Here is a 16,377-nt window from a genome sequence, read left to right as displayed (position 1 = left end):
AGAGAGCCAGCATGGATTTGTGAAAGGTAGGTCGTGCCTGACAAACCTGATTGAATTTTTTGAAGAGGTGACGAAAGTAGTGGACAGGGGAATGTCAATGGATGTTATTTTTATGGACTTCCAGAAGGCATTTGATAAGGTCCCACATAAGAGACTGTTAGCTAAGATAGAAGCCCATGGAATCGAGGGAAAAGTACGGACTTGGTTAGGAAGTTGGCTGAGCGAAAGGCGACAGAGAGTAGGGATAATGGGAAGGTACTCACATTGGCAGGATGTGACTAGTGGAGTCCCGCAGGGATCTGTCTTGGGGCCTCAATTATTCACAATATTTATTAACGACTTAGATGAAGGCATAGAAAGTTTCATATCTAAGTTTGCCGATGACACAAAGATTGGTGGCATTGTAAGCAGTGTAGATGAAAACATAAAATTACAAAGCGATATTGATAGATTAGGTGAATGGGCAAAACTGTGGCAAATGGAATTCAATGTAGACAAATGTGAGGTCATCCACTTTGGATCAAAAAAGGATAGAACAGGGTACTTTCTAAATGGTAAAAAGTTAAAAACTGTGGATGTCCAAAGGGACTTAGGGGTTCAGGTACATAGATCATTGAAGTGTCATGAAGAGGTGCAGAAAATAATCAATAAGGCTAATGGAACGCTGGCCTTTATATCTAGAGGACTAGAGTACAAGGGGGCAGAAGTTATGCTGCAGCTACACAAAACCCTGGTTAGACCGCACCTGGAGTACTGTGAGCAGTTCTGGGCACCGCACCTTCGGAAGGACATACTGGCCTTGGAGGGAGTGCAGTGTAGGTTTACTAGAATGATACCCGGACTTCAAGGGTTAAGTTACGAGGAGAGATTACACAAATTGGGGTTGTATTCTCTGGAGTTTCGAAGGTTAAGGGGTGATCTGATCGAAGTTTATAAGATATTAAGGGGAACAGATAGGGTGGATAGAGAGAAACTATTTCCGCTGGTTGGGGATTCTAGGAGTTGGGGGCACAGTCTAAAAATTAGAGCCAGACCTTTCAGGAGTGAGATTAGAAAACATTTCTACACACAAAGGGAGGTAGAAGTTTGGAACTCTCTTCCGCAAACGGCAATTGATACTAGCTCAATTGCTAAATTTAAATCTGAGATTGATAGCTTTTTGGCAACTAAATGTATTGAGGGATATGGGCCAAAGGCAGGTATATGGAGTTAGATCACAGATCAGCCAAATGGCGGAGCAGGCACGAGGGGCCGAATGGCCTCCTCCTGTTCCTATGTTTCTCGCACTTACCTGTAAAGGGCAAAATCTCCAAGTTCAACAAATCAGATAAGAGACAGTATCAAAGCTAAAAGAGAAGGAAAAGTGGAAATGCAGCAAACTGGGAGAAATATAAAAAAGTAACGATGGGATACAAAGAAATTAACAAGAGGAACAAAATAGGAAAGTGAATGGAAACTTGCAAGGGATATCAGAGCTGACAGTAAATGTTTTTATCAATATATTAAGAGAAAGAGATTTGTAAAGGGGAATGTGGGCCCATTAAAGACAGACACGGTGATACTGGAATCGACAATAAGGAAACGGCAGACTTGTTAAATGAACACTTTGCATCTGTTTTGACGGTGGAGGAAGATGATAAATATCAGCGGTACAAGGGAGATTAAAAATAGATCAAGGGGAGGAACAGTTAATTTAATATAAATAAGAAAATGGTAATGGAGAAAATAATGGGACTTAAGATAAACACATCTCAAGGACCTGATGGTTTCCATCCCAGGGTTTTAAAAGAAACAGGTGGGAAATTGCAGTTGTGTTGGTCAGAATTTTCCAACGCTCTCTAGATTTGGGAATTGTGCCTTTGGATTTGAAAATTGCAAATGTCACTTCATTATTTAAGAAGGGAGAGAGAAATCAGGAGATCACAGACCTGTCAGTTTAATGCTAGTTGTGGGGAAGTTACTGAAAGCTATCATCAGAGACAGGGTGACTGAGCACTGGGACAGGTATCAGCTGATCAGAGAGAGTCAGCATGGGTTTGTGAAGGGTAGGTCATGTCTGACTAATCTAGTTGAATTTTTTGAGCAGGTCACTACGTGGTAGATAAAGGAGTGTCTCTGGATGTTGTCTATACGGACTTCCAGGAGGTATTCGATAAGGTTCCACTCAAGAAATTATTGGCAAAAATGAGAGTGCGTAATATTGGAGGTAACTTTGTGATGTGGGATGGTAATTGGATGGGAGGTAGGAGAGTGAGAGTGAGGATAAAAGGAACAGCCACTGATTTGGTGAGATGTGACAAGTGGTGTTCCCCAGGGGTCTGTACCTTAATCTCATGGTTATTGAATATTGGTACAGTTATTGAATGTTAGAACATAAGAAATAGGAGCAGGAGTAGGCCATATGGCCCCTCATGGCTGATCTCCAACCTCAACTCCACTTTCCTGCCCGATCCCCTTAGAGTCCAAAAATCTATCGATCTCAGCCTTGAATATACTCAATGACTGAGCATCCACAGCCCTCTGGGGTAGAGAATTCCAAAGATTCACAACCCTCTGTATGAAGAAATTCCTCCTCATCTCAGTCTTAAATGGCCGACCCCTTATCCTGAGACTATGCCCCCTAGTTCTAGACTCTCTATCCAGGGGAAACAGCCTCTCAGCATCTACCCTGTCAAGCCCCCTCATAATCTTATATGTTTCAATGAGATCACCTCTCATTCTTCTGAACTCCAGAGAGTATAGGCCCATTCTACTCAACCTCTCCTCATAGGACAACCCTTTCATTCCAGGAATTAATCTAGTGAACCTTCGTTGCACCCCCTCTAAGGCAAGTATATCCTTCCTTAGGTAAGGAGAACAAAACTGTACACAGTACTCCAGGTGAGGTCTCACTAAAGCCCCGTACAACTTCCTTACTCTTGTACTCCAACCCCCTTTCAATAAAGGCCAACATGCCATTTGCCTTCCTAATTGCTTGCTGTACCTGCATACTAACATTTTCTGTTTCGTGTACGAGGACACCCAAATTTCTCTGAACACCAACATTTAATAGTTTCTCACCATTTAAAAAATATTCTGTTTTTCTATTCTTCCTACCAAAGTGAATAACCTCACATTTCCCCACATTATACTCCATCTGCCACCTTCTTGCCCACTCACTTAATCTGTCTATATCCCTTTGCAGACTCTTTGTGTCCTCCTCACAGCTTACTTTCCCACCGAGCTTTCTCAGCAAACTTGGATACATTACACTCGGTCCCTTCATCTAAGTCATTAATATAGATTGTAAATAGCTGAGGCCCAAGCACTGATCCTTGTGGTACCCCACTAGTTACAGCCTGTCACCCTGAAAATGACCCGTTTATCCCGACTCTCTGTTTTCTGTCTGTTAACCAATCCTCTATCCATGCTAATATATTACCCCCAATCCCATGAGCCCTTATCTTGTGTAACAACCTTTTATGGGGCACCTTATCGAATGCCTTTGGAAAATCCAAATATACGACATCCACTGGTTCCCCTTTATCTACCCTGCTAGTTACATTCTCAAAAAACTCTAATAGATTTGTCAACATATTGGTATGGTTACATCGAGTTACAAGAATGCACAGCACAGAAACAGGCCATTCGGCCCGACTGGTCTATCCCGGTGTTCATGCTCCACACAAGTCTCCTCCCTCCCTACTCCATCTCACCCTATCTCCATATCCTTCTATTCCTTTCTCCCTCATGTGTTTATCGAGCTTCCCCTTAAATCCATCTCCACTATTCACCTCAACCACTCCTTGTGGGAGTGAGTTCCACATTCTCACCACTCTCTGGGTAAAGAAGTTTCTCCTGAATTCCCTATTGGATTTATTAGTGACTATCTTATATTTATGACCTCTAGTTCTGGTCTCCCCCACAAGTGAAAACATCTTCTCTACGTCTACCCTATCAAACCCTTTCATAATCTTAAAGACCTCTATCAGGTCACCCCTCAGTCTTCTCTTTTCGAGAGAAAAGAGCCCCAGCCTGTTCAGTCTTTCCTGATAGGTATCACCTCTCAGTTCCAGTATCATCCTAGTAAATCTTTTTTGCACCTTCTCCAGTGCCTCTATATCCTTTTTATAATATGGAGACTAGAACTGTTCACAGTGCTCCAAGTGTGGTCTAACCAAGGTTCTATACAAGTTTAACATAACTTCCCTGCTTTTCAATTCTCTCCCTCTAGAAATGAACCCCAGTGCTTGATTTGTTTTTTTATGGCCTTTTAGTGATTTGTGTATCTGTACTCCCAGAACCCCCTGCTCCTCTATTGAATATTAATACACCCCTGGTGAGGGGAAATCAGCCAGGGTTCCTGCTCCTGATCACTGCCCAGTGACCCCTGGGTTAGAGAGAGAGGGGAAATCAGTCAGGGTTCCTGCTCCTGATCACTGTCCAGTGACCCCTGGGTTAGAGAGAGGGGAAATCAGCCAGGGTTCCTGCTCCTGATCACTGTCCAGTGACCCCTGGGTTAGAGAGAGGGGAAATCAGTCAGGGTTCCTGCTCCTGATCACTGTCCAGTGACCCCTGGGTTAGAGAGAGAGGGGAAATCAGCCAGGGTTCCTGCTCCTGATCCCTGCCCAGTGACCCCTGGGTTAGAGAGAGAGGGGAAATCAGCCAGGGTTCCTGCTCCTGATCACTGTCCAGTGACCCCTGGGTTAGAGAGAGGGGGAAATCAGCCAGGGTTCCTGCTCCTGATCACTGTCCAGTGACCTCTGGGTTACAGAGAGGGAAATCAGCCAGGGTTCCTGCTCCTGATCACTGCCCAATGACCCCTGGGTTAGAGAGAGGGGAAATCAGCCAGGGTTCCTGCTCCCGATCACTGTCCAGTGACCCCTGGGTTAGAGAGAGGGGAAATCAGCCAGGGTTCCTGCTCCTGATCCCTGCCCAGTGATGTGCTGATGAGCACCTCCATTTTGGGCAGACTCAGGCCGTGCTGCCTCAGAGGGTGAATATGCTGCTGACTTGGTTGAGGTTTTGGAGGCTGTTCCCCAGTGAGAGTCAGCATGTCAGCGGAAACACTGTTGACAAAGATAAGGAGTTTGTTTATTGTGAGATTAGGAACTGATAAGGGAGCGGCTGGTGCAGAATCTCTGAGCCACAGACACTGCTCTTGGGGGATTGAGTGATGGGCCTTCCTCTGCTGTTGGTTCTCTGTGCGGGAGATTGTAGCAGGACTGTGTGCAGCAAGAGATCGGGTGCCTGGTACCCGACTAAAATTAGCAGCAGCAGTCATACGTCAGAGTGTGTGGAGAGGCCGTGCCAGGGCAGACTGACGTCGCTGGGAGCTGGAGCCTCAGGCAATGACAAGCCCACGACAGGCCTGCTATTTACAGAGCCTCTCACAGCCCTGCCTCTAAAAATAACCAATGCTAAAAATACTCCAGCTCATACCGAGTTTCTCCTCTCTCACCATCATCGCTCCTCTTTCCATCCTCTCTTCTCATAGGACAAAGGCCCGCTCACGCCACCAACTCCTGCCCCTTCAGACTGCAGCCCGCAAACCCATCTCACCGTCTGATCTCTTCGATGGGAGACCTTAACCCTCTGCTCCATTAACCCTTTCTCGTCTCTCGTAGCTTATCGAGAGCTTCAGCTGAATGACCCCTCACCCCTCGTATCGAGCCGTTTGCAGCTTCTCTCCCAATGAAATGCATCCACCCAAATTCCCTAATAAATCGTCACACTATCGCTCACCCAAGCAAACCCCCGGCATCCATCCCGTGCCCCCTTATCCACTCCCCCAGGGGCAGCAATAGGGGAGGTGGGAGGTGAGAGGTCTGAGGTGGATGGTGGGAGGTGAGAGGTCGGAGGTGGATGGTGGGAGGTGAGAGGTCGGAGGTGGATGGTGGGAGGTGAGAGGTCGGAGGTGGATGGTGGGAGGTCGGAGGTGGATGGTGGGAGGTGAGAGGTCGGAGGTGGATGGTGGGAGGTGAGAGGTCGGAGGTGGATGGTGGGAGGTGAGAGGTCGGAGGTGGATGGTGGGAGGTGAGAGGTCGGAGGTGGATGGTGGGAGGTCGGAGGTGGATGGTGGGAGGTGAGAGGTCGGAGGTGGATGGTGGGAGGTGAGAGGTCGGAGGTGAATGGTGGGAGGTGAGAGGTCGGAGGTGGATGGTGGGAGGTGAGAGGTCGGAGGTGGATGGTGGGAGGTGAGAGGTCGGAGGTGGATGGTGGGAGGTGAGAGGTCGGAGGTGGATGGTGGGAGGTGAGAGGTCGGAGGTGGATGGTGGGAGGTGAGAGGTCGGAGGTGGATGGTGGGAGGCCCCCGTGCCTTAGATGAGGCCCGAGATGCTGCTGATGGGTGACCCCTAGGAGCCCGAGCTGTGAAGGCCCGTCTACAGACGGCAGCATCTGGGCAGCTTCCTGGCACCAGGGCGGGCATTGGTTGTGTGGGAGCAGGTGTGCCGTCCCCATCAGAATGGGCAGCCTGTCCCACTCCCACAGGCTCCGGCCCAGGGCTCTGATCTGCTCAAGACCCAGGGGGAGACTGAATCCCCGATCCATCGGGTTTACCAGCGTGTCCACGGTGGAGCCCAAAGCCCGCGTGGCCCCAGTGCGAGCATCCCTGAGAGCAACGACCACCGGGAGGGTCACCGCACTCCTCCCACCACCAGGGGCGCCCCACCGGGAGGGTCACCGCACTCCTCCCACCACCAGGGGCGCCCCACCGGGAGGGTCACCGCCCTCCTCCCACCACCAGGGGCGCCCCACCGGGAGGGTCACCGCCCTCCTCCCACCACCAGGGGCACCCCACCGGGAGGGTCACCGCACTCCTCCCACCACCAGGGGCACCCCACCGGGAGGGTCACCGCACTCCTCCCACCACCAGGGGCGCCGCACCGGGAGGGTCACCGCACTCCTCCCACCACCAGGGGCGCCCCACCGGGAGGGTCACCGCCCTCCTCCCACCACCAGGGGCGCCCCACTGGGGGGGGTCACCGCACTCCTCCCACCACCAGGGGCGCCGCACCGGGAGGGTCACCGCACTCCTCCCACCACCAGGGGCGCCCCACTGGAGGGTCACCGCCCTCCTCCCACCACCAGGGGCGCCGCACCGGGAGGGTCAGTCAGTGCGTGCGCGCCCCCGCCGTGCGCGTGTCCGCCCAGGGGCCGTGCGTGTGTCCGGCCGGGGCCGCGCACGCACTGACTGGGCCTCGGGCTGCAGGCGGAGCTGAGGCCGGACGGGGCTGCAGGCCTCCCGCCCGCCATGGCGCTGAACGAGTTCGACCGGCACTTGGACTCGTTAAACTCGGAGTTCGGCAGCGAGGCCGGGAGGGCGGGCACCGAGCCCCGGGGCGGCCTGAGCAGCGAGGCCGAGGAGGTGCACTACATCCCGGTGAAGATCCTCGGCAGAGGCGCCTTCGGGGAGGCCACACTGTACCGACGGACCGAGGTAACCAGGTTATAATAATACTAACTACCTTAACTAGTAAACACTGGGGGAGGAGCCAGGCTAACACACTAACTACCTTAACCAAAGTAACGAGTGAGCACTGGTGGTGAAAGAACTAGTTTATAAATCACTAACTACCTTAAACCAAACTAACTGAAGGACCCTGCATTTCTATAGCGCCTTTCACCACCCCGATGGCCCAGTGAGCAGCCCGGCCAATCACCTGCTTCCAACTCCTCGACCGTGTCGTCCCTCCCGATCCGGGCCCGTCACTCCCGTCACTCACTCCCGTCCCTCCCGATCCGGGCCCGTCACTCCCGTCCCTCCCGATCCGGGCCCGTCACTCCCGTCCCTCCCGATCCGGGCCCTCCCGATCCGGGCCCGTCACTCCCGTCCCTCCCGATCCGGGCCCGTCACTCCCGTCCCTCCCGATCCGGGCCCGTCACTCCCGTCCCTCCCGATCCGGGCCCGTCACTCCCGTCCCTCCCGATCCGGGCCCGTCACTCCCGTCCCGGGCCCGTCACTCCCGTCCCTCCCGATCCGGGCCCGTCACTCCCGATCCGGGCCCGTCACTCCCGTCCCTCCCGATCCGGGCCCGTCACTCCCGATCCGGGCCCGTCACTCCCGTCCCTCCCGATCCGGGCCCGTCACTCCCGTCCCTCCAGATCCGGGCCCGTCACTCCCGATCCGGGCCCGTCACTCCCGTCACTCACGCCCGATCCGGGCCCGTCACTCCCGTCACTCACTCCCGTCCCTCCCGATCCGGGCCCGCCACTCCCACCCATCCCGATCCGGGCCCGCCACTCCCGTCACTCACTCCCGATCCGGGCCCGCCACTCCCGTCACTCACTCCCGATCCGGGCCCGCCACTCCCGCTCCTCCCGATCCGGGCCCGCCACTCCCGCCCCTCCCGATCCGGGCCCGCCACTCCCGATCCGGGCCCGCCACTCCCGATCCGGGCCCGCCACTCCCGATCCGGGCCCGCCACTCCCGTCCGTCCCTCCCGATCCGGGCCCGCCACTCCCGTCCGTCCCTCCCGATCCGGGCCCGCCACTCCCGTCCGTCCCTCCCGATCCGGGCCCGCCACTCCCGTCCCTCCCGATCCGGGCCCGCCACTCCCGATCCGGGCCCGCCACTCCCGTCCGTCCCTCCCGATCCGGGCCCGCCACTCCCGTCCGTCCCTCCCGTCCGTCCCTCCCGATTCGGGCCCGTCACTCTTGTTCCTCCCGTCACTCACTCCCGTCCCTCCGGTAACTCCAGGTTCCAATCACATTTCCGTCCCTGCCACAGTGCTGAAACGGCCCTCACCAAACTCACAAATGGCATCGTGTGTGACAGTGACCGTGGTGAACTCTCCCTCCTCGTCCCGTGACCGTGGTGAACTCTCCCTCCTCGTCCCGTGACCGTGGTGAACTCTCCCTCCTCGTCCCGAGACCGTGGTGAACTCTCCCTCCTCGTCCTGTGACAGTGGTGAACTCTCCCTCCTCGTCCCGTGACCGGGGTGAACTCTCCCTCCTCGTCCCATGACCGTGGTGAACTCTCCCTCCTCGTCCCGTGACCGTGGTGAACTCTCCCTCCTCGTCCCGTGACCGTGGTGAACTCTCCCTCCTCATCCTGAGACCGTGGTGAACTCTCCCTCCTCGTCCTGAGACCGTGGGGAACTCTCCCTCCTCATCCTGAGACCGTGGTGAACTCTCCCTCCTCGTCCTGTGACCGTGGGGAACTCTCCCTCCTCGTCCTGAGACCGTGGTGAACTCTCCCTCCTCGTCCCGAGACCGTGGTGAACTCTCCCTCCTCGTCCCGAGACCGTGGTGAACTCTCCCTCCTCGTCCTGAGACTGTGGTGAACTCTCCCTCCTCGTCCCGTGACCGTGGTGAACTCTCCCTCCTCGTCCTGAGACCGTGGTGAACTCTCCCTCCTCGTCCTGAGACCGTGGTGAACTCTCCCTCCTCATCCCGTGACCGTGGTGAACTCTCCCTCCTCATCCCGTGACCGTGGTGAACTCTCCCTCCTCGTCCTGAGACCGTGGTGAACTCTCCCTCCTCATCCCGTGACCGTGGTGAACTCTCCCTCCTCGTCCTGAGACCGTGGTGAACTCTCCCTCCTCGTCCTGAGACCGTGGTGAACTCTCCCTCCTCGTCCTGTGACAGTGGTGAACTCTCCCTCCTCGTCCTGAGACCGTGGTGAACTCTCCCTCCTCGTCCCGTGACCGTGGTGAACTCTCCCTCCTCGTCCTGTGACAGTGGTGAACTCTCCCTCCTCGTCCTGAGACCGTGGTGAACTCTCCCTCCTCGTCCTGAGACCGTGGGGAACTCTCCCTCCTCATCCCGTGACCGTGGTGAACTCTCCCTCCTCGTCCTGTGACCATGGTGAACTCTCCCTCCTCATCCCGTGACCGTGGGGAACTCTCCCTCCTCGTCCCGTGACCGTGGTGAACTCTCCCTCCTCATCCCGTGACCGTGGGGAACTCTCCCTCCTCGTCCTGTGACCGTGGGGAACTCTCCCTCCTCATCCCGAGACCATGGTGAACTCTCCCTCCTCGTCCCGTGACCGTGGTGAACTCTCCCTCCTCGTCCCGTGACCGTGGTGAACTCTCCCTCCTCGTCCCGAGACCGTGGTGAACTCTCCCTCCTCATCCCGAGACCGTGGTGAACTCTCCCTCCTCATCCTGAGACCGTGGTGAACTCTCCCTCCTCATCCTGAGACCGTGGTGAACCCTCCCTCCTCATCCCGTGACCGTGGTGAACTCTCCCTCCTCATCCTGTGACCGTGGTGAACTCTCCCTCCTCGTCCTGAGACCGTGGTGAACTCTCCCTCCTCATCCCGTGACCGTGGTGAACTCTCCCTCCTCATCCCGTGACCGTGGTGAACTCTCCCTTCTCATCCTGTGACCGTGGTGAACTCTCCCTCCTCATCCTGTGACCGTGGTGAACTCTCCCTCCTCATCCCGTGACCGTGGTGAACTCTCCCTCCTCATCCTGTGACCGTGGTGAACTCTCCCTCCTCGTCCTGAGACCGTGGTGAACTCTCCCTCCTCGTCCCGAGACCGTGGTGAACTCTCCCTCCTCATCCTGTGACCGTGGTGAACTCTCCCTCCTCGTCCTGAGACCGTGGTGAACTCTCCCTCCTCGTCCCGTGACCGTGGGGAACTCTCCCTCCTCATCCTGTGACCGTGGTGAACTCTCCCTCCTCATCCCGTGACCGTGGTGAACTCTCCCTCCTCATCCTGTGACCGTGGTGAACTCTCCCTCCTCATCCTGTGACCGTGGTGAACTCTCCCTCTTCATCCCGTGACCGTGGTGAACTCTCCCTCCTCATCCTGTGACCGTGGTGAACTCTCCCTCCTCATCCTGAGACCGTGGTGAACTCTCCCTCCTCGTCCCGTGACCGTGGTGAACTCTCCCTCCTCGTCCCGTGACCGTGGTGAACTCTCCCTCCTCCTCCCGTGACCGTGGTGAACTCTCCCTCCTCATCCCGTGACCGTGGTGAACTCTCCCTCCTCATCCCGTGACCATGGTGAACTCTCCCTCCTCATCCCGAGACCGTGGTGAACTCTCCCTCCTCGTCCTGAGACCGTGGTGAACTCTCCCTCCTCATCCCGAGACCGTGGGGAACTCTCCCTCCTCATCCCGAGACCGTGGTGAACTCTCCCTCCTCGTCCTGTGACAGTGGTGAACTCTCCCTCCTCGTCCTGAGACCGTGGGGTACTCTCCCTCCTCGTCCTGAGACCGTGGTGAACTCTCCCTCCTCGTCCTGTGACCGTGGTGAACTCTCCCTCCTCATCCCGTGACCATGGTGAACTCTCCCTCCTCGTCCCGTGACCGTGGGGAACTCTCCCTCCTCGTCCCGAGACCGTGGTGAACTCTCCCTCCTCGTCCCGTGACCGTGGTGAACTCTCCCTCCTCGTCCCGTGACCGTGGTGAACTCTCCCTCCTCATCCCGTGACCGTGGGGAACTCTCCCTCCTCGTCCCGTGACCGTGGTGAACTCTCCCTCCTCATCCCGTAACCGTGGGGAACTCTCCCTCCTCGTCCTGTGACCGTGGGGAACTCTCCCTCCTCATCCCGAGACCGTGGTGAACTCTCCCTCGTCCCGTGACCGTGGTGAACTCTCCCTCCTCGTCCCGTGACCGTGGTGAACTCTCCCTCCTCATCCCGTGACCGTGGGGAACTCTCCCTCCTCGTCCCGTGACCGTGGTGAACTCTCCCTCCTCATCCCGAGACCGTGGGGAACTCTCCCTCCTCGTCCCGAGACCGTGGTGAACTCTCCCTCCTCGTCCTGAGACCGTGGTGAACTCTCCCTCCTCGTCCCGTGACCGTGGGGAACTCTCCCTCCTCGTCCTGAGACCGTGGTGAACTCTCCCTCCTCGTCCCGAGACCGTGGTGAACTCTCCCTCCTCGTCCCGTGACCGTGGTGAACTCTCCCTCCTCGTCCCGTGACCGTGGTGAACTCTCCCTCCTCGTCCCATGACCGTGGTGAACTCTCCCTCCTCATCCCGTGACCGTGGTGAACTCTCCCTCCTCGTCCCGAGACCGTGGTGAACTCTCCCTCCTCGTCCCGAGACCGTGGTGAACTCTCCCTCCTCGTCCTGTGACAGTGGTGAACTCTCCCTCCTCGTCCCGTGACCGGGGTGAACTCTCCCTCCTCGTCCCATGACCGTGGTGAACTCTCCCTCCTCGTCCCGTGACCGTGGTGAACTCTCCCTCCTCGTCCCGTGACCGTGGTGAACTCTCCCTCCTCGTCCTGAGACCGTGGGGAACTCTCCCTCCTCGTCCTGAGACCGTGGTGAACTCTCCCTCCTCGTCCTGAGACCGTGGTGAACTCTCCCTCCTCGTCCTGTGACCGTGGGGAACTCTCCCTCCTCGTCCTGAGACCGTGGTGAACTCTCCCTCCTCGTCCTGAGACCGTGGTGAACTCTCCCTCCTCGTCCCGAGACCGTGGTGAACTCTCCCTCCTCGTCCTGAGACCGTGGTGAACTCTCCCTCCTCGTCCCGTGACCGTGGTGAACTCTCCCTCCTCGTCCTGAGACCGTGGTGAACTCTCCCTCCTCGTCCTGAGACCGTGGTGAACTCTCCCTCCTCGTCCCGAGACCGTGGTGAACTCTCCCTCCTCGTCCTGAGACCGTGGTGAACTCTCCCTCCTCGTCCCGTGACCGTGGTGAACTCTCCCTCCTCGTCCTGAGACCGTGGTGAACTCTCCCTCCTCGTCCTGAGACCGTGGTGAACTCTCCCTCCTCATCCCGTGACCGTGGTGAACTCTCCCTCCTCATCCTGTGACCGTGGTGAACTCTCCCTCCTCGTCCTGAGACCGTGGTGAACTCTCCGTCCTCATCCCGTGACCGTGGTGAACTCTCCCTCCTCGTCCTGAGACCGTGGTGAACTCTCCCTCCTCGTCCTGAGACCGTGGTGAACTCTCCCTCCTCGTCCTGAGACCGTGGTGAACTCTCCCTCCTCGTCCTGTGACAGTGGTGAACTCTCCCTCCTCGTCCTGAGACCGTGGTGAACTCTCCCTCCTCGTCCTGTGACCGTGGTGAACTCTCCCTCCTCGTCCTGAGACCGTGGTGAACTCTCCCTCCTCGTCCTGTGACAGTGGTGAACTCTCCCTCCTCGTCCTGAGACCGTGGTGAACTCTCCCTCCTCGTCCTGTGACAGTGGTGAACTCTCCCTCCTCGTCCTGAGACCGTGGTGAACTCTCCCTCCTCGTCCTGTGACCGTGGTGAACTCTCCCTCCTCGTCCCGTGACCGTGGTGAACTCTCCCTCCTCGTCCTGTGACAGTGGTGAACTCTCCCTCCTCGTCCTGAGACCGTGGTGAACTCTCCCTCCTCGTCCTGAGACCGTGGGGAACTCTCCCTCCTCATCCCGTGACCGTGGTGAACTCTCCCTCCTCGTCCTGTGACCATGGTGAACTCTCCCTCCTCATCCCGTGACCGTGGGGAACTCTCCCTCCTCGTCCCGTGACCGTGGTGAACTCTCCCTCCTCATCCCGTGACCTTGGGGAACTCTCCCTCCTCGTCCTGAGACCGTGGTGAACTCTCCCTCCTCATCCCGTGACCGTGGTGAACTCTCCCTCCTCATCCCGAGACCGTGGTGAACTCTCCCTCCTCATCCTGTGACCGTGGTGAACTCTCCCTCCTCATCCCGTGACCGTGGTGAACTCTCCCTCCTCATCCTGTGACCGTGGTGAACTCTCCCTCCTCGTCCTGAGACCGTGGTGAACTCTCCCTCCTCATCCCGTGACCGTGGTGAACTCTCCCTCCTCATCCCGTGACCGTGGTGAACTCTCCCTCCTCGTCCTGAGACCGTGGTGAACTCTCCCTCCTCGTCCTGTGACAGTGGTGAACTCTCCCTCCTCGTCCCGTGACCGTGGGGAACTCTCCCTCCTCATCCTGAGACCGTGGGGAACTCTCCCTCCTCATCCTGAGACCGTGGTGAACTCTCCCTCCTCGTCCTGTGACCGTGGTGAACTCTCCCTCCTCGTCCTGTGACCGTGGTGAACTCTCCCTCCTCGTCCCGTGACCGTGGGGAACTCTCCCTCCTCGTCCCGTGACCGTGGGGAACTCTCCCTCCTCGTCCCGTGACCGTGGGGAACTCTCCCTCCTCGTCCCGTGACCGTGGGGAACTCTCCCTCCTCGTCCCGTGACCGTGGTGAACTCTCCCTCCTCGTCCCGTGACCGTGGGGAACTCTCCCTCCTCGTCCCGTGACCGTGGTGAACTCTCCCTCCTCGTCCCGTGACCGTGGTGAACTCTCCCTCCTCGTCCCGTGACCGTGGTGAACTCTCCCTCCTCATCCTTCTCCACCTGTTTGCCGCCTCTGTCATGTTGACCACACCATCCTCCTCCAAAGCCTCTCCTCCGTCGCCCAGCCGGGAGGGACTGCACTCGCCAGATTCCATTCTTATCCATCCAGTTGTAGCCAGAGAATCTCCTGCAATGGCTTCTCTTCCCGCTCCCGCAGCGTTCCCTCTGGAGTCCCCCGAGGATCTATCCTCGGCCCCTCCTATTTCTCATCTACAGGCTGCCCCATGGCGACATCATCCGAAAACACAACGTCAGGTTCCACATGTACGCTGACGACCTTCAGCTCCACCTCACCTCCCCCCTCCCTCCCCCCTCCCCCCTCCCTCCCCCCTCCCTCCCCCCTCCCCCCCCCCTCCCCCCTCCCCCCCCATTTTTCGTGTTGTTTGTCCAACATCCAGTATTGGATGAGCAAAAATTTCCTCCAATTAAATATTGGGAAAACCAAAGCCATTGTCTTCAGTCCCCACCACAAACTCCGTTCCCCAGTCACCGTCTCCATCCCTCTCCCTGACCACTGTCTGAGCCTGAACCAGACCGTTCACAACCTCACCGTCCGACTCAACCCTGAGATGAGCTTCTGACCCCAGATCCTCTCCATCACCGAGACCGCCTACTTCCACCTCCATATCATCGCCCCTCTCCGTCCCGCCTCAGCTCATCGGCTGCTGAAACCCTCATCCATGCCTTTGTTACCTCCAGACTCGACTATTCCAGTGCTGTCCTGCCCGGCCTCCCATCTTCCACCCTCCATAAACTTGAGCTCATCCAAAACTGCTGCCCGTATCCTAACTCGCACCGAGTCCCGTTCACCCATCACCCCCCTGAGCTCACTGACCGACATTGGCTCCCGGTCCGGGAACGCCGCAATTTTAAAATTCTCATCCTTGTTTTCAAATCCCTCTGTGGCCCTCGCCCCTCCCTATCTCTGTAACCTCCTCCAGCCCTACTACCCTCCGAGATCTCTGCACTCCTCCAATTCTGGCCTTTTGTGCTTCCCCAATTTTCATCGCTCCACCATTGGCGGCCGTGCCTTCAGCTGCCTCGACCCTAAGCTCTGGAATTCCCTCCCTAAACCTCTCCGCCTCTCTCTCTCTCCTCCTTTAAGACGCTCCTTAAAACCCACCTCTTTGACCAAGCTTTTGTCCTAATATCTCCTTATGTAACTCAGTGTCAAATTTAGTTTGCTAATCGCTCCTGTGAAGCGCCTTGGGATGTTTTACTACGTTAAAGGCACTATATAAATACAAGTTGCTGTTGTAATGTAGGAAACGTGGCAGCCAATTTGCACACAGCAAGATCCCACAAACAGTGTGATAATGACCAGATCATCTGTTTCAATGGTGTTGGTTAAGGGATAAATATTGGCCTGGTCACCAGGGAGAACTTCCCTACTTTTCTTTAAATTGGATCTTTTACACCCACCTCATAGGACAGATGGGCCTTTGTTTAACGGCTCACCCAAAAGACGGCACCTCTGACAGTGCAGCACTCCCTCAGTACTGCAGCGGGAGTGTCAGCCTGGATTATGTGTCCAAGTCTCTGGAGCAGGACTTGAACCCACAACCCTCTGACTCTGAGGCGAGAGAGAGAGCGACCCACTGAGACACGGCTAGCACCTAACGAGTAAACTCCGGGGGAGAAGGAACCAGGTTATAATAACACTAACTACCCTAACCATGTAAACAGTAAACGAGCAGCAAGAGGACGGATGGGGCCGATTAGGGACCGTAAAGGAGATCTACTCATGAGGCTGAGGGGATGGCTGAGGTACTAAATGAGGACTTTGCATCTGTCTTTACCAAGGAAGAAGATGCTGCCAGAGTCTCAGTAAAGGAAGATGTAGTTGAGATCCTGGATGAGCTAAAAATTGATAAAGAGGAGGTACTAGAAAGGCTAGCTATACTTAAAGTAGATAAGTCACCTGGTCCGGATGGGATGTATCCTAGGTTGCTGAGGGAAGTAAGGGTGGAAATTGCGGAGGTACTGGGCATAATCTTCCAAACATCCTTAGATACAGGGGTGGTGTCAGAGGACTGGAGAATTGCAAATGTTACACCCTTGTTCAAAAAAGGGTGTAAGGATAAACCCAGCAACTACAGGCCGGTCAGTTTAACCTCGGTGGTGGGGAAACTTTTAGAAACGATAATCCGGGACAGAATT

At 56.2% G+C, this 16,377-nt stretch overlaps 1 protein-coding gene across 1 annotated transcript in view; it reads left to right on the top strand.

Moving 5' to 3' along the window:
- Positions 1–7,143: 7,143 nt before the first annotated feature.
- The window catches only part of LOC137307820 (serine/threonine-protein kinase Nek9-like), a 34,271-nt gene continuing 25,037 nt past the window's right edge, over positions 7,144–16,377 (top strand). The window contains exon 1 of the mRNA XM_067976924.1: positions 7,144–7,420. Within this exon, the coding sequence (XP_067833025.1) occupies positions 7,235–7,420 (186 nt within the window). The 5' untranslated portion in view covers positions 7,144–7,234. The remainder of the gene's footprint in view (positions 7,421–16,377) is intronic.

The sequence above is a fragment of the Heptranchias perlo genome, unplaced genomic scaffold (assembly GCF_035084215.1).
Source record: "Heptranchias perlo isolate sHepPer1 unplaced genomic scaffold, sHepPer1.hap1 HAP1_SCAFFOLD_1121, whole genome shotgun sequence".
Lineage (NCBI taxonomy): Eukaryota > Metazoa > Chordata > Chondrichthyes > Hexanchiformes > Hexanchidae > Heptranchias > Heptranchias perlo.
This window is presented reverse-complemented; position numbering and strand designations above follow the sequence as displayed.